Below are 19,306 nucleotides of genomic sequence, written 5' to 3' on the forward strand. Positions count from 1 at the left end.
TATATTTTACAAACAGAAAGTTACAGGAATGTACACATGATCCCATGTTTACATCTCATTGTGCAACATGTGAATGTTTTAGTGGGAACTAAATGCGATATCTGAAGGGGTACACATTATTTCCAAAGCAGGACCCCCACCCAGACATATAATACTAGTACACAGCTCATGAAAAACAATATGTTATAGTCATTGTAAGTGGGCCAAAACACTTATATTAGAAAATAATCCCATGGAAATGACTGCTGTCATTTGATTATAATAATAAAACATTGAACTTGTTATTTAGTCAGGCTCCACATGAATGCTCAAGGAGTTTTTGCGTTTGCTCACACATGTGGAAAATTAGAGGGAACGTTGTTTGGGGGTATCCATAATACGCCGACAGGGAGAAGTTTTTGTTTACGCGATGAGTCGGGCGTGTCTTGCCCTCCGCGGCGGAGGCTCTGCCGAACACCCGATCGAACCCAGGTTAAGAACCACTGGTTTAAGCATTACACACCTTTTTACCTGCACACTGCCTCCCGCTGTTTCCGACATCTACAAAGCAATTAGCTACCTGCTGCCACCTACTGATATGGAAGAGTATTACACGGTTACTCTGCCCAGCTCTAGACAGTACCGACCACTCAACAAGAATACATCATTTGCAGACTATAATTACTGCTTTGCAAAAAATATTTTCAACCCAAATAGGTGAAATTAGATCATCTCCCACGGCACACCAGACTGTGGTTGAAAAACACTGGTATAGAATATCCATTATGATTGATAACCTGCTCACCGTTTCCATTGTGCTGGGTATTCTCGGGAGGCGAGAGTATGTATATGTATCACAGCAGGTAGTGTCTGTGCAACGTCATAAATCACGGCGAAAATTAGCCAGCAGTGGATGCTCGCCCTGTCCAAGCCCCGCCCCCCCCTCACCAAACATCCAACCTGGGGGATATGCACGCATGGACGCCCGGGGGGGGGGGGGAAGACGTACATTCACCTTCACACTAGTTGTTTGCAGACTGCCGAGCTCGACATAAAGTCCGAAGCATATGGCAGAATCTCCACATGATGCTCTCCCTAATCATGCAGAGCGGCGGCGTCAGTAACGAGCGGCGAGCTGCTTTTACATGATTTATTACACCCGGGCTACGGAACGTCGAGCGCGCGGAGACCCCGGGTGCGGGTGACGCACTGCAGAGAACGACGATGCACATATTCGCCGCCACTGCTGAGTTGCGAAAGACGTAGTAATTGGGGCGCTTAATTACTAGCGTCTTTATGAATGTAGCAAATATCCTGTTTGCATGCAATCTCTTCATTGCTGACTTCATCTTTCTGTCCTACCATTTGTTATCTTTCATTCCGTCTGTCCTTCCTCCCTCAGCCGCCGCCTCCTCCTCCTCATCATCGTTTTGTCTGGGACTCCATCACACTTCTTTTCCTCTCTCTTCCCCCGCCTGTGTTTGTTTACGTCGGTCTGTAATTCATCATCATTTCAGCCACGCTCCCTTAATTGGACGCCATCACGGTCCCACCTGACGAGGAGGCTTCCCCCCCCCCCCCCCCCCCCCCAATCATAGACACCCTCCGGGGTGTGCTCACACGAAGCATTCAATTTGACCCGCTGGGTCGGTGAGATTTGGTTAGGTTTAAGTCGCGTTCGTGTCCTAAATAGACGTTTACGGCGCCCCCTGTGGCTTTGGAGGACATATAGTCATTAAAGGCCTACTGAAATGACATTTTTTAATTTAAACGGGGATAGCAGATCCATTCTATGTGTCATACTTGATCATTTTGCGATATTGCCATCTTTTTGCTGAAAGGATTTAGTAGAGAACATTGACGATAAAGTTCGCAACTTTTGGTATCTGATAAAAAAAAAGCCTTGCCTATATCGGAAGTAGCGTGACGTAGTCAGTTGATAGCCTCCTCATATTTTCCTATTGTTTTCAATGCAGCTAAAACGATTCGGACCGAGAAAGCGACGATTACCCCATTAATTTGAGCGAGGATGAAAGATTTGTGGATGAGGAACGTGAGAGTGAAGGACTAGAATGCAGTGCAAGACATATCTTTTTTCGCTCTGACCGTAACTTAGGTACAAGCTGGCTCATTGGGTTCCACACTCTCTCCTTTTTCTATTGTGGATCACGGATTTGTATTTTAAACCACCTCGGATACTATATCAATCAATCAATCAATCAATCAATCAATGTTTATTTATATAGCCCTAAATCACAAGTGTCTCAAAGGGCTGTACAAGCCACAACGACATCCTCGGCACAGAGCCCACATACGGGCAAGGAAAACTCACCCCAGTGGGACGTCAATGTGAATGACTATGAGAAACATTGGAGAGGACCGCATAACCTTGGAGAGGACCGGATATAACCCCCCCCCTCTAGGGGGGATACCATATCCTCTTGAAAATGAGAGTCGAGAACGCGAAAAGGACATTCACAGTGACTTTTATCTCCACGACAATACATCGACGAAGCTCTTTAGCATGAGCTAACGTGATAGCATCTGTCTCAAATGCAGATAGAAACAAAATAAATAAACCCCTGACTGGAAGGATAGACAGAAGATCAACAATACTATTAAACCATGGACTTGTAACTACACGGTTAATGCTTTCCAGCTTGGCGAAGCTTAAAAATGCTGTTGCTAACGACGCCATTGAAGCTAACTTAGTATAACGGGACCTCACAGAGCTATGATAAAAACATTAGCGCTCCACCTACGCCAGCCAGCCCTCATCTGCTCATCAACACCCGTGCTCACCTGCGTTCCAGCAAGCGACGGAAGGACGAAAGACTTCACCACGATTATCCGTGCGGTCGGTGGCTAGTGTCGGCTAGCGCGTCTGCTATCCGAGTCAAAGTCTTCCTGGTTGTGTTGCTGCAGCCAGCCGCTAATACAGCGATCCCACCTACAACTTTCTTCTTTGCAGTCTTCATTGTTCATTAAACAAATTGCAAAAGATTCACCAACACAGATGTCCAGAATACTGTGGAATTATGAGATGAAAACAGAGCTATTTTGTATTGTATTCAATGGGGTACCGATACTTCTGTTTCACTGGCTACGTCACGCGCATACGTCATCATCCAAAGACGTTTTCAACCGGAAGTTTAGCGGGAAATTTAAAATTGCCCTTTATAAGTTAACCCGGCCGTATTGGCATGTGTTGCAATGTTAAGATTTCATCATTGATATATAAACTATCAGACTGCGTGGTCGCTAGTAGTGGCTTTCAGTAGGCCTTTAAATAATTGGTCGATGACTTATGGCCAATTAGCCCCGCCCGTGCCCCTGCATTGACCTTTCACCATGTTTTTCAACCAATCTATTGACTGATTCAGCTACACACCTAAAAGTTACTGTGGGATGTTTGGTAGAGCCAACAAAATGCATATTGCAATATATATATATATATATATATATATATATATATATATATATATATATATATATATATATATATATACATATATATATATATATATATATATATATATATATATATATATATATATTGTATTTTTCGGACTATAAGGCACACTTTAAATCCTTTCATTTTCTCAAAACTCTAATGCGCCTTATGTACGGAGTAATTTTGCTGGTGCTTACCAACCTCGAAGCAATTTTATTTGGTACATGGTGAAATGATAAGTGTGACCAGCAGATGGCAGTCACACATAAGAGACTGTCATGATCCGTGGCCCGGATCATGTTTTGTTATTTTCTGTTAGTTTTGGACTTCCTGTTTGTGCACCTCATGGTTTGACCGCCCACAAAACGACACAGCAGATACAACGTTGAAACAACGTGCTTTTTGACAAAGTTTAATCAATGTTAGGTTCAGACCCTTGAATTTTGGTAATTTCCCGACCAATATTCAAATACAACTTTGAAACAACATGCTTTGTGACAACGTTTAATCAATGTTGGGTTCAGACGTCGTTCTGACCTTTGAATTTTGGTAATTTCCCGACCAATATTCAAATACAACGTTGAAACAACATGCTTTTTGACAACTTTTAATCAATGTTGGGTTCTGACGTCGTTCTGACCTTTGAATATTGGTCATTTCCCGACCAATATTCAGATACAACGTTGAAACAACATGCTTTTTGACAAAATTTAATCAATGTTGGGTTCAGACCCTTGAATTTTGGTAATTTCCCGACCAATATTCAAATACAACGTTGAAACAACATGCTTTTTGACAACGTTTAATCAATGTTGGGTTCAGACGTCGTTCTGACCTTTGAATATTGGTCATTTCCCGACCAATATTCAGATACAACGTTGAATCAATGTTGGGTTCTGACTTTGTTCTGACCATTGAATTTTGGTAATTTCCCAACCAATATTCAAATACAACGTTGAAACAACGTGCTTTTTGACAAAATTTAATCAATGTTGGGTTCAGAACCTTGAATTTTGGTAATTTCCCGACCAATATTCAAATACAACGTTGAAACAATTGCTTTTGACAACGTTTAATCAATGTTGGGTTCTGACGTCGTTCTGACCATTGAATGTTGGTAATTTCCCAACCAATATTCAAATACAACGTTGAAACAACATGCTTTTTGACAAAGTTTAATCAATGTTGTGTTCAGACTCTTAAATTTTGGTAATTTCCCGACCAATATTCAAATATAACGTTGAAACAACGTGCTTTTTGACAAAATGTAATCAATGTTGGGTTCAGACCCTTGAATTTTGGTAATTTCCCGACCAATATTCAAATACAACGTTGAAACAACATGCTTTTTGACAACGTTTAATCAATGTTGGGTTCTGACTTTGTTCTGACCATTGAATTTTGGTAATTTCCCAACCAATATTCAAATATAACGTTGAAACAATGCTTTTTGACAAAATTTAATCAACGTTGGGTTCAGACCCTTGATTTTGGTAATTTCCCGACCAATATTCAAATACAACGTTGAAACAACATGCTTTTTGACAAAATTTAATCAATGTTGGGTGCAGACCCTTGAATTTTGGTAATTTCCCGACCAATATTCAAATACAACGTTGAAACAACTGCTTTTGACAACGTTTAATCAATGTTGGGTTCTGACGTCGTTCTGACCATTGAATATTGGTAATTTCCCGACCAATATTAAAATACAACGTTGAAACAACATGCTTTTTGACAAAGTTTAATCAATGTTGGGTTCTGACATCGTTCTGAGCATTGAATTTTGGTAATTTCCCAACCAATATTCAAATACAACGTTGAAACAACATACTTTCTGACAACATTTAATCAATGTTGGGTTCTGACGTTGTTTTGACCATTGAATTTTGGTCATTTCCCAACCAATATTCAAATGCAATGTTGAAACAACATGCTTTTTGACAACGTTCAATCAATGTTGGGTTCAGACCCTTGAATTTTGGTCATTTCCCAACCAATATTCAAATACAATGTTGAAACAACGTGCTTTTTGACAAAATTTAATCAATGTTGGGTTCAGACCCTTGAATTTTGGTAATTTCCCGACCTATATTCAAATACAACGTTGAAACAAAATGCTTTTTGACAACGTTCAATCAATGTTGGGTTCTGACGTCGTTCTGACCATTGAAATGTGGTCATTTCCCAACCAACAACGTGGATCCAACGTTGGACATTACAAATACAACTATTTTGCAACGTGGTTTCAATGTCAGTTTTAAAGGACATGTATGTATAATCAACGTTGTATCAATGTCGTGTGTCTGCTGGGGCAGGAACCAAATACTAGACGCGAGAAAAATAAGCTTATTGTGCTGTAAAATTAAAAAAAAAGGGGATAAAGTGCAAAATTGCGCTTCTTGGAGACACACCCAGCTCATTGGTATTATAGGTAGTGACACACACTCTCTGAAAGTACTTGTAAACTGCATCCAGGTCAGATTTTGTCCAATAAACAACATTATTGTGGAACCTCTGAGGCTTGTTTGAAATTGGTTTAAAAAAAAAAGATACTATGGGACATTAAACCTGAATTTAGAGACCTAAGGGGGCCATAATTTGAAGTTAATCCACAAAATGTTGTTCCAGTTCCCAGTGGGAGTACAGTAAACCAGAACAAAGACCTGCAGCCCCTCGACGGGAGCGTAACACCCCCAAGAAAGGACAGATGCCGGCTCACTTTCAGCGATAAGTTAATAAATCACCTTAAGTAAGTCATAATTGGTGCGGTTTTAAGTGCCTCCTGTCTGCTTCCTGATTGGAGCCCTGGAAATGAACTTGAAGCCAGCCTGGAAGTCGGGCCCCGTCGTTGCTTGTTAGGCCTGACAGTTTGACTGAAGGCTGAGATGGGAATGAGGAGAGAGTGGCATTTCAACAAGAAGCCCCTGTGGCCAAAAGCTCTCAAAACGGTTAAAGAAGTTCATTTGTTGGAAGCCGACTTCCTGCTGACAGATGACTGATAGCCGGGCTTCGTCGCTTTGAGGCGTTTAGGCTTCTTTTTCACCAGGTTAGAACTCAAAGTATGTGAAACGACAAAGAAATGCATGCAAATAAATATACGGACCACATGTTGCACGTGTAATTAATTAATTGTTTTTAAGCCTGGTTTTAAGCATTTGGATGTCCCAAGGCATGGGTAACTTACACCATACTTGCCAACCCTCCCGTTTTTAGCGGGAGAATCCCGGTATTCAGCGCCTCTCCCAACAACCTCCCTTCTCCCGACAAACTCCCGGTATTCAGCCGGAGCTGGAGGCCACGCCCCCTCCAGCTCAATGCGGACCTGAGTGGGGACAGCCGTTCTCACGTCCGCTTTAGCCAGCAGCGTGCCTGCCCAATGACGTCATAACATCTACGGCTTTTAGACAGTAGAGTGCACAACAAGGAGAGAGAGTTCTTGGTTTCTTATGTGGGTTTATTGGTAGGCGGTTTCATGAACGTCCTCCCGGCGCGGTAACAACACACAACAACAGCGGTCACCTTTAGTCTACCGTAAAGCAGTTCGTCTGCCGTAAACAGCAATGTTGTGACACTCTTAAACAGGACGATACTGCCACCTACTGGATAGCCTGCAGAACACTGAAATTCAAGTATGTCTTTTATTTATATGTATAATAAAATAAAAAATAAAAAGAAAATATATATATAGCTAGAATTCACTGAAAGTCAAGTATTTCATACATATATATATATATATATATATATATATATATATATATATATATATATATATATGTATGTGTGGGGAAAAAAATCACAAGACTATTTCATCTCTACAGGCCTGTTTCATGAGGGGTTTTCCTCAACCCTCAGGAGATTTAAAAAATAAAATAAAATAAAAAACCTCCTGAGGATTGAGGAAAACCCCTCATGAAACAGGCCTGTAGAGATGAAATAGTCTTGTGATTTTTTCCCCACACATACATATTACGCTCTACCACGGTATCGAGCACTATTTTTTGGATAATCTAATTAAGACATATATATATATATATATATATATATATATATATATATATATATATATATATATATATATATATATATATATATATATATATATATATATATATATATATATATATATATATATATATATATGTGAAATACTTGATTTGGTGAATTCTAGCTGTAAATATACTCTCCTCTTAACCACGCCCTTGGCCACGCCCCAACCACGCCCCCCCACCTCCCGATATTGGAGGTCTCAAGGTTGGCAAGTATGACTTACACATCTGTGAAGGCACCATTAATGCTGAAAGGTACACACAGGTTTTGGAACAACATATGCTGCCATCCAAGCGCCGTCTTTTTCACGGACGCCCCTGCTTATTTCAGCAAGACAATGCCAAGCCGCAGTAAGCACGTGTTACAACAGCGTGGCTTCGTAAAAAAAAAGAGTGCGGGTACTTTCCTGGCCCGCCTGCAGTCCAGACCTGTCTCCCATCGAAAATGTGTGGCGCATTATGAAGCCTAAAATACGACAGCGGAGACCCCCGGACTGTTGAACGACTGAAGCTCTACATAAAACAACAATGGGAAAGAATTCCACTTTCAAAGCTTCAACAATTAGTTTCCTCAGTTCCCAATCGTTTACTAAGTGTTGTTAAAAGGAAAGGCCATGTAACACAGTGGTGAACATGCCCTTTCCCAACTACTTTGGCACGGGTTAATTAAGTTAATTATTATTTGCAAAAAAAAAATAAAGTTTATGAGTTTGAACATCAAATATGTTGTCTTTGTAGCATATTCAACTGAATATGGCTTGAAAAGGATTTGCAAATCATTGTATTCCGTTTATATTTACATCTAACACAATTTCCCAACTCATATGGAAACAGGGTTTGTAGATAGGCGCTTTACCTGACACATAAAACGTGACAAATTGGGGGGTGCACTATCCACGTTACATGGCAGTAGGATCCTATTAGTACATTGTTTGATTTCTTTGCTTAGTCCATTCCATAATTTAATTCCACATACTGATTTAATGCAAAATAAAGTTTTGAAGTCATCAACGTATTGTATTGATATTTCACATTGAAATCAGCCTCATTTGACTTGCCAGCGTCACTCGCCTTTAAAAACATGTCCAAAGGAGTGAAATATGAACACGCTCCCTGAAAGAAAATGAATGTTTCACAGCGGCAAGGTCGTATTATTGAGTCTTTCACGTTCCTCCCAGTTTGACGCGCAGCGAGATGAAAAGACATTCAGTATTTCCACGAAGATCACAATGTCAACAAAGCAATGTTTTGACATTTTGCAGGGGAGTCATCAGAACTAGTACTTGCATTGCGAGGATGTGGTTCTGCTTCTAAGGCCAGTTTTGGCACACAGTGGAGATACTTGTTATGAAAGGAGCGTTTTAAAACATGTTTTTTTTGGTTCTTACATACTCGAGAAGAATAACTTAAAAACAAACCACTTTTAACTTTCACATTTTGTAAGACTTCACATTATTATATTTTAATCTTGCTTTCTGTATGCATTTTTTTTAACCGCATTTGTTCTGTTTCCTTTGCTTTTTTATGGTTTCATTTTTATAGTCTCAACTTTGTACTTTTCACCTACACTTTGAACCCTGCAACTTATAAAACGGTGCGGCTAATTTATGGATTTTCCTCCGCTGATGGCCATAATGCAAACATTCAATTGGCCCATTTTTGGTGAAAAATTGGCGCAATTTTTGTTGAATCATGAATAGCGTCGCCATTGAAACTTGAAATGTTCCCAATTTAAAATACGTCCATAGACAGAAAGTAGACCTATCCGACGGTATACCATATGTGGGGGTTCGTTGGCTGGTTTGTCACGTATTAAGACCAAAACGCCGTACCTAATCAATTGGCCCATTTTTTTATTTATTCGTGAATAGAGTTGCCATGGTAACACAAAATGTTCCCAATTTAGAATACGCCCATCAGGGGGAATGAGACCTTTCCGACGGTATAACATGTGTGGGGCTACGTTGGCCGGATCGTCTCGTATTAGACAAAACAGACGTACCCACTCAATCGGCCCATTTTTGCAAAACAAATTGGCGCAATTTTTGTTAAATCATGAATAGCGTCACCATTGAAACTTGAAATGTTCCCAATTTAAAATACGTCCATAGGCAGAAAGTAGACCTATCCGACAGTATTACATATGTGGGGGTTCATTGGCTGGTTTGTCGCGTATTAGACCAAAACGCCGTACCTATTCAATTGGCCCATTTTTCGATTTATTCGTGAATAGCGTTACCATGGTAACATGAAATGTTCCCAATTTAGAATACGCCCATCGGGGAAAACGAGACCTTTCCGACGGTATAACATGTGTGGGGCTACGTTAGCCGGATCGTCTCGTATTAGACAAAATAGGCGTACCCATTCAATTGGCCCATTTTTGCAAAACAAATTGGTGCAATTTTTGTTAAATCATGAATAGCGTCACCATTGAAACTTGAAATGTTCCCAATTTAAAACACGTCCATAGGCAGAAAGTAGACCTATCCGACGGTATAACATACGTGGAGGTCCGTTGGCTGGTTCGTCGCGTATTAGACCAAAGTGCCGTACCTAATCAATTGGCCCATTTTTTGAAATTTATTCATGAATAGCGTTGCCATGGTAACACGAAATGTTCCCAATTTAAAATACGTCCATAGGCAGAAAGTAGACCTATCCGATGGTATAACATATGTGGGGGTTCGTTGGCTGGTTTGTCTCGTATTAGACCAAAGCGCTGTACCTAATCAATTGGCCCTTTTATTTATTTATTCGTGAATAGCGTTGCCATGGTAACACGAATTGTTCCCAATTTGAAATACGTTCATAGGCGGAAAGTAGACCTATCCGACGGTATAACATATGTGGGGGTTCGTTGGCTGGTTCGTCGCGTATTAGACCAAAGCGCCGTACCTAATCAATTGGCCCATTTTAGTTATTTATTCGTGAATAGCGTTGCCATGGTAACACGGAATGTTCTTAATTTAAAACACATCCATAGGCAGAGAGTAGACCTATCCGATGGTATAACATATGTAGGGGTTCGTTGGCTGGTTCGTCTCGTATTAGACCGAAGCATCGTACCTAACCAATTGGCCCATTTTAATTATTTATTCGTGAATAGCGTTGCCATGGTAACACAAAATTTTCCCAATTTAAAATACGTCCATTGGCAGAAAGTAGACCTATCCGATGGTATAACATATGTGGGGGTTCGTTGGCTGGTTCGTCGCGTATTAGACCAAAGTGCCGTACCTAATCAATCGGCCCATTTTTTTATTTATTCGTGAATAGCATTGCCATGGTAACACAAAATGTTCCCAATTTAAAATACGTCCATAGGCAGAAAGTAGACCTATCCCACGGTATAACATATGTGGGGGTTTGTTGGCTGGTTCGTCTCGTATTAGACCAAAGCCCCCTACCTAATCAATTGGCCCATTTATTTATTTATTCGTGAATAGCGTTGCCATGGTAACACGAAATGTTCCCAATTTAAAACACGTCCATAGGCAGAAAGTAGACCTATCTGACGGTATAACATATCTGGGGGTTCGTTGGCTGGTTCGTCTCGTATTAGACAAAAATAGGCGTACCCATTCAATTGGCCTATTTTTGCCCAAAAAATTGGCGCAATTTTTCTTAAATCATGAATAGCGTCGCCATTGAAACTTGAAATGTTCCCAATTTAAAACACGTCCATAGGCAGAAATTAGACCTATCCGACGGTATAAAATATATGGGGGTTCATTGGCTGGTTCGTCACGTATTAAGACCAAAACGCCGTACCTAATCAATTGGCCCATTTTTTGATTTATTCGTGAATAGAGTTGCCATGGTAACACAAAATGTTCCCAATTTAGAATACGCCCATCAGGGGGAATGAGACCTTTCCGACGGTATAACATGTGTGGGGCTACGTTGGCCGGTTTGTCTCGTATTAGACAAAATAGGCGTAACCATTCAATTGGCCCATTTTTGCCAAAAGAATTGGCGCAATTTTTGTTAAATCTTAAATAGCGTCACCATTGAAACTTGAAATGTTCCCAATTTAAAATACGTCCATAGGCAGAAAGTAGACCTATATGACGGTATAACATATGTGGGGGTTCGTTGGCTGGTTTGTCTCGACGTATTAGACCAAAGTGCCATACCTAATCAATTCGCCCATTTTTTTTATTTATTCGTGAATAGCAATGCCAAGGTAACACGAAATGTTCCCAATTTAAAACACATCCATAGGCAGAAAGTAGACCTATCCGACGGTATAACATATGTGGGGGTTCGTTGGCTGGTTCGTCGCGTATTAGACCAAAGCGCCGTACCTAATCAATTGGCCCATGTTTTGATTTATTCGTGAATAGCGTTGCCATGGTAACACGACATGTTCCCAATTTAAAACACGTTCTTTGGCAGAAAGTAGACCTATCCGACGGTATAACATATGTGGGGGTTCGTTGGCTGGTTCGTCTCTTATTAGACCAAAGCCCCCTACCTAATCAATTGGCGCATTTATTTATTTATTCGTGAATAGCGTTGCCATGGTAACATGAAATGTTCCCAATTTAAAACACGTCCATAGGCAGAAAGTAGACCTATCCGACGGGATAACATGTGGGGGTTCGTTGGCTGGTTCGTCTCGTTTTAGACAAAAATAGGCGTACCCATTCAATCGGCCCATTTTTGCAAAACAAATTGGCGCAATTTTTGTTAAATCAGGAATAGCGTCACCATTGAAACTTGAAATGTTCCCAATTTAAAATACGTCCATAGGCAGAAAGTAGACCTATATGACGGTATAACATATGTGAGGGTTCGTTGGCTGGTTCGTCTCGACGTATTAGACCAAAGCGCTGTACCTAATCAATCGGCCCATTTATTTATTTATTCGTGAATAGCGTTGCCATGGTAACACAAAATGTTCCCAATTTAAAATACGTCCTTTGGCAGAAAATAGACCTATCCGACGGTATAACATATGTGGGGGTTCGTTGGCTGGTTCGTCTCGACGTATTAAACCAAAGTGCCGTGTACCTAATCAATCGGCCCATTTATTTATTTATTCGTGAATAGCGTTGCCATGGCAACACAAAATGTTCCCAATTTAAAATACGTCCATTGGCAGAAAGTAGACCTATCCGATGGTATAACATATGTGGGGGTTCATTGGCTGGTTTGTCTCGTGTTAGACCAAAGCGCCGTACCTAATCAATTGGCCCTTTTATTTATTTATTCGTGAACAGCGTTGCCATGGTAACACAAAATGTTCCCAATTTAGATTCCCACCATCGCCGCAAAGGAGACCTTTCTGATGGTATGACATATGTGGGGGTTCCTATGCCAGTTTGCTGGCATTGCAGCAGGCCCATAATAAGTTTAGCCCTGAAAGATGTCCCCATGTTACTTACCCAGCTCTGAGGGCTGTGGCTGCAGCTGATGTGAGTGTGTGGTGCTTACGGTATAACATATGTGGGGGTTCGTTGGCTGCTTCGTCTCGTATTAGACAAAAATAGGTGTACCCATTCAATTGGCCCATTTTTGCTCAAAAAATTGGCGCAATTTTTCTTAAATCACGAATAGCGTCGCCATTGAAACTTGAAATGTTCCCAATTCAAAACACCTCCATAGGCAGAAATTAGACCTATCCGACAGTATAAAATATGTGGGGGTTCATTGGCTGGTTCGTCACGTATTAAGACCAAAACGCCGTACCTAATCAATTGGCCCATTTTTAGATTTAATCAAATTTAGAATACGCCCATCAGGGGGAATGAAACCTTTCCGACGGTATAACATGTGTCGGGCTACGTTGGCCGGTTTGTCTCGTATTAGACAAAATAGGCGTAACCATTCACATGGCCCATTTTTGCCAAAAGAATTGGCACAATTTTTGTTAAATCTTAAATAGCGTCACCATTGAAACTTGAAATGTTCCCAATTCAAAATACGTCCATAGGCAGAAATTAGACCTATATGACGGTATAACATATGTGGGGGTTCGTTGGCTGGTTCGTCTCGACGTATTAGACCAAAGTGCCGTACCTAATCAATCGGCCCATTTTTTTATTTATTCGTGAATAGCGTTGCCAAGGTAACACGAAATATTCCCAATTTAAAACACATGCATAGGCAGAAAGTAGACCTATCCGACGGTATAACATATGTGGGGGTTCGTTGGCTGGTTCGTCGCGTATTAGACCAAAGCATCGTACCTAACCAATTGGCCCATTTAAATTATTTATTCGTGAATAGCGTTGCCAAGGTAACACGAAATGTTCCCAATTTAAAACACGTGCATAGGCAGAAAGTAGACCTATCCGATGGTATAACATATGTGGGGGTTCATTGGCTGGTTTGTCTCGTGTTAGACCAAAGCGCCGTACCTAATCAATTGGCCCTTTTATTTATTTATTCATTCGTGAATAGCGTTGCCATGGTAACACGAAATGTTCCCAATTTAAAATACGTCCATTGGCAGAAAGTAGACCTATCCGATGGTATAACATATGTGGGGGTTCATTGGCTGGTTTGTCTCGTGTTAGACCAAAGCGCCGTACCTAATCAATTGGCCCTTTTATTTATTTATTCGTGAACAGCGTTGCCATGGTAACACAAAATGTTCCCAATTTAGATTCCCACCATCGCCGCAAAGGAGACCTTTCTGATGGTATGAGATATGTGGGGGTTCCTATGCCAGTTTGCTGGCATTGCAGCAGGCCCATAATAATTTTAGCCCTGAAAGATGTCCCCATGTTACTTACCCAGCTCTGAGGGCTGTGGCTGCAGCTGATGTGAGTGTGTGGTGCTTACTATGATCTTCTGGCACTGGATGCTGCTGCTGTTGAACCTCAGGGCCGGGACGCTGAGCGTGTTGCCTTGGATGTGAAACATGCACTCGTAGTTCCTCTGTCCGGATTGCGGCTGAGGCAAGTTCTGAGCCAGCAGCGTGATTGGCCTCATAACTCCGGCGGGGATATAGATCTGAGTGGAGGGCAGGATTTGAGGACACTCCTGCAGATAAGAAAATTAAGAGCAGAGAGGTTGAGATGTGACCGGAAAGGCAAGAAGGTGGATACGATGCACCGGGAGGAATGCTCGCTATTGTGACTTTGGAATACAGATGCAACATCTACGTTTATTGACGTGCACGTAAAGGTTAAAGGAGCAGCCACAATTTTCTTAGGAGATAATACAAACGCTAAGTGAACGTGTCGCAATGATGTTTGCACATATGAATAATGCTTTACATGTACAGTATGGAGAGCCAAATGGGACAAAATGTAATAAAAACATTTTTTAGAAAATTACTGAAATATGTCTTTAATTAATTGTAATTGGGTCGTAAATTAATTGAAGTCACCACTTTGTCAACAAAGGTACCGCATCAAAAAAAAAAAACATCAGTGTGTAAAGGATATCACCACATGGGCTCAGGAACACTTCAGAAAACCACTGTCAGTAACTAGAGTTGGTCGCTACATCTGTAAGTGCAAGTTAACTCTACTATGCAAAGCCAAAGCCATTTATCAACAACACCCAGAAATGCAAACAGAAAAATCGCTCTCCGGAATTTGCAAAATACTCTTCTATTAAGCACTCAAACACAAAATAAATGTCCCAACTACTAAATCTAACACAATTATGACTTGATGAAACACAATTACATTTATTTTTCATAGATCTTGTAATGTTAATGTTTTTTTTTCTCCTCCGGCTAAACAAATGCCTGTGAAAATTGTCCAACAGTTTAAGAACAACATTTCTCAACCAGCTATTGCAAGGAATTTAGGGATTTCACCATCTACGCTCCGTAATATCATCAAAAGGTACAGAGAGTCTGGAGAAATCACTGCACGTAAGCCATGATATTACGGACCTTCCATCCCTCAAGCTGTACTGCATCAAAAACCGACATCAGTGTGTAAAGAACATCACCACATGGGCTCAGGAAGACTTCAGAAAACCACTGTCAGTAACTACAGTTGGTCGCTACATCTGTAAGTGCAAGTTAAAACTCTACTATGCAAAGCGAGAGACATTTATCAACAACACCCAGAAATGCAAACATAAAAATCGGTCTCGGGAATTTGCAAAATACTCTTATTAAGCACTCGCCAACAAAATAAATGTCCCAACTACTAAATCTAACACAATTATGACTTGATGAAACACAATTACATTTATTTTTCATAGATCTTGTAATGCTAATGTTTTTTCTCTCCCCCTACTAAACAAATGCCTGAGGAAATTGTTTAAGAACAACATTTCTCAATGAGCTATTGCAAGGAATTTAGGGATTTCACCATCTACATTCCGTAATATCATCAAAAGGTTTAGAAAATCTGGAGAAATCACTGCACGCAAGCCATGATATTACGGACCTTCCATCCCTCAGGCGGTACTGTATCAAAAAGCGACATCAGTGTGTAAAGGATATCACCACATGGGCTCAGGAACACTTCAGAAAACCACTATCAGTAACTAGAGTTGGTCACTACATCTGTAAGTGCAAGTTAAAACTCTACTATGCAAAGCCAAAACCATTTATCAACAACACCCAGAAATGCAAACAGAAACATCGGTCTCCGGAATTTGCAAAATACTCTTATTAAGCACTCGCCAACAAAATAAATGTCCCAACTACTAAATCTAACACAATTATGACTTGATGAAACACAATTAAATGTATTTTTTCATAGATCTTGTAATGTTAATGCTTTTTTTCTCCCCCTACTAATTCTCATTGATTCAAAGTGGCACATGATCCACATGGTAAATATCGGTTTTCCTCTGGTCCGCCGACATCACATTTTCACACGATCCCTAAATAGAAGACGAGACGGACGGACAGAAGGCGGAAGAGGAGAAGAAATCAATGCGGTTGCTGGAGTGAAGCAGATTGTCAACAAGAAAGTCGAGCGCTAAAGTCTGAAGTATTTACAGGTGCTGGCGGGCTCTGTGATGGACCGCCGCCATGCCTGGAGGCGCTAATAGAATAGAACGCAGGGAAAAGGACACTATGTGTGTGTGTGTGTGTGTGTGTGTGTGTGTGTGTGTGTGTGTGTGTGTGTGTGTGATACTAGGATTGTAAGGTTCCATGTTCAAGCGCCCCGTCTGAAGTGGCAGCCATTGTTAGCGTTGAAGTAGCATGTTCCAGCATCTGTTCCAATTACTGCAGGGAATTCCTGCACACTTGATGCGCAAAACACACAAAAACCCGTGGCGTGGCTGGCAGCAATGCATTGTGGGAGCTGTTTCATTAGGAGCGGTGACAGGTGCATCACACAACAACCTCTTCTCACCACCAGGGGATTCATCGTGGGGTCTCTCTGCACTTTTTTTTTTCTTATCACCCTACCTTGATCCATGTCTCTTTTTACACTCTCTCTTCCCTGACTGTCGACGCTCGCTACATCGCTGCCGCAGCAACAGGATGATAGACTTCATATTTGCAGAATAGTAAATATATTTAGCTACAAAAGTGTTATCGTCTCCATTTTACATGAATACAACGCAACAAAATAGTCAAAAAATTGCATCTTATTGATGCATCATCTGGTTCTGTCTACATTGGTGGTACAACATATGGTATTTTGCCCTAAAGCAGGGTTATTCATCTACATAATATAGAGGGCCACAGTTTCAAGAGCCCTAAATGTGGATGTTTCCTCCACGGGTTATTTTACTTTGAGACTGTGTTTAATTAATTGCTAAACTGGCCTTATTCTGCCCTCGCTACTCGTTTCCAGTGTGCACAGCTGGTTAAAAAGCATGAAGAAACAGAAGCTGCAGAAGTTTTGTTGAGGATTAATTAAGTTAAAGTTAAAGTACCCATGATTGTCACACACACACTAGGTGTGGCGAAATTATTCTCTGCATTTGACCCTTGATCACCCCCTGAGGAGGTGAGGGGAGCAGTGAGCAGCAGCGGTGGTCACATTTTTATAGTCTTTGGTAGGACTCGGCCGGGGTTTGAACTCAAAACCTACCAATCTCAGGGCGGACACTCTAACCATTAGGGGTGTGGGGAAAAATCGATTCGATTTTGAATCGCGATTCTCACGTTGTGCGATTCAGAATCAATTCTCATTTTTAAAAATCGATTTATTTTTTATTTTTAGTTATTTATTTAAATTGTATTTATTTATTTATTTTTTAATTAATCACTCCAACACAACAATACCATAACAATGCAATCCAATTCTGAAACCAAACCCGACCCAGCAACACTCAGAAGTGCAATAAACAGAGCAATTGAGAGGAGACACAAACACGACACAGAACAAACCAAAAGTAGTGAAACAAAAATGAATATTATCAACAACAGTATCAATATTAGTTACAATTTCAACATAGCAGTGATTAAAAATCCCTCATTGAATTGAAAAAAAAAAATCGATTTTGACTCGAATCGTGACCCCAAGAATCGATATTGAATCGAATCGTGGGAGACCCAAAGATTCGCAGTCCTACTGATTAGCACTCCAACAAGTCAATAACATCAACAAAGCTCACATTTTGTGCATTCAAGCACAGTGTAAAACTTTTGGTGGACAAAATGAGACAAAGGAGTGAATATTTCACATGTAAACAAACTGTTGTGTTACAGTCCACACTATGGTGTGTTCAAGAACTGCAGAGATTAGTAGGACAAAAGGATGTTCAGCAAATAGTGTCATCAGTGAAGCGTACACACAGACATATTCAACAGTGGTAGTTCTAACAATTGGGAAGGTTTGTGTCATGTTTGTCCTCAAACAAAAAACATACTAAAGCAAAAACAGTATTTTCCCCCTCATCTTTTTCCATTTTCAATCTTTTTTAAACAATGCACCGGGGAGCCACTAAAGAGCCAGATGCGGCTCGAGAGTCGCGGGTTGCTGACCCCCGCCCTAGGGAAACTGTGTAACACATGGCACACTGACAAAGCTTAACCTATTGTTACTATAACAATCTACAAGGTTAATACAGTTCGCTATTCTTTCCCCCCCCCCATTTATCTACTTTATTTTGTATTTCAAGTTATCATGACGTATATGTATTGTTGCATTTGAAACATTTGTATTGTTGATAATAGAGGTCAATTATTGATAATATTCATTATCAATAGTGCTAATTCTATTGGTATTTGTATTGCTCCATTTGTAGTGTAATAATGCTCATTGTCATTTCTGTATTATTATTTATTTCGCTAACTGCTTCTTTGCTATCACTTTTACCATCATATTTGTACGTATCCTATTTGCTGATGTTGCTCTATTGTTGTTGTTGTTGTTTTTTGTCTCTCTGTCTTATCCCCCTCTTGTCCCCGCAATTTCCTCCTCTGTCTTACTTTTCCCCCCCTCTTTCTATCCCCTTTCTGCACCAAATGATAATATAAATCCAGTTAATAAAGTCAAATGCAAATAAGGCAACAAGAGAAGTATCGCACACTTTTCTTTTGTAAAGTAAATCTGTACAGCCGATGTGGGCATCTACATCTACTATATGATTTGCCTGAGTAGCTGGACAGGACAAAAAACAATAACAATTAAAGCTGCAAGCAGCGATGGACGGGACCGACTTTGAAGGCTCATAAAATCCAAACCGGAGCAGTAATTAAAACTCTTTCATCAACTTTTAATCATAAGGGTTCAATCTCTCTCCTGTGCTAATTTGAAACTGACACGACAAACGTGCTCAGAGGAGATAATGTTTGAAAAAAGGTGAACGTTTTTACGCAACTTATGTTTTGAAGGGGGAATTGCAAGCTTCCTGTTGATTTTTGCTGGGGGTTGTCAGTGTATGAAATCTAGGTCTAAATGAGACCTACATAGAGGTTTTTTGTTTCATGTCTCTA

The 19,306-nt window shown here is 40.5% G+C and overlaps 1 protein-coding gene across 1 annotated transcript in view; it reads right to left on the reverse strand.

Moving 5' to 3' along the window:
* LOC133653245 (plexin-A1-like) overlaps positions 1 to 19,306 on the reverse strand; it is a 195,125-nt gene that overhangs the window by 69,347 nt on the left and 106,472 nt on the right. The window contains exon 6 of the mRNA XM_062052325.1: positions 14,278 to 14,478. Coding sequence (XP_061908309.1) covers positions 14,278 to 14,478 — 201 coding nt within the window. The remainder of the gene's footprint in view (positions 1 to 14,277; positions 14,479 to 19,306) is intronic.

Source organism: Entelurus aequoreus, linkage group LG07 (genome assembly GCF_033978785.1).
Source record: "Entelurus aequoreus isolate RoL-2023_Sb linkage group LG07, RoL_Eaeq_v1.1, whole genome shotgun sequence".
NCBI lineage: Eukaryota > Metazoa > Chordata > Actinopteri > Syngnathiformes > Syngnathidae > Entelurus > Entelurus aequoreus.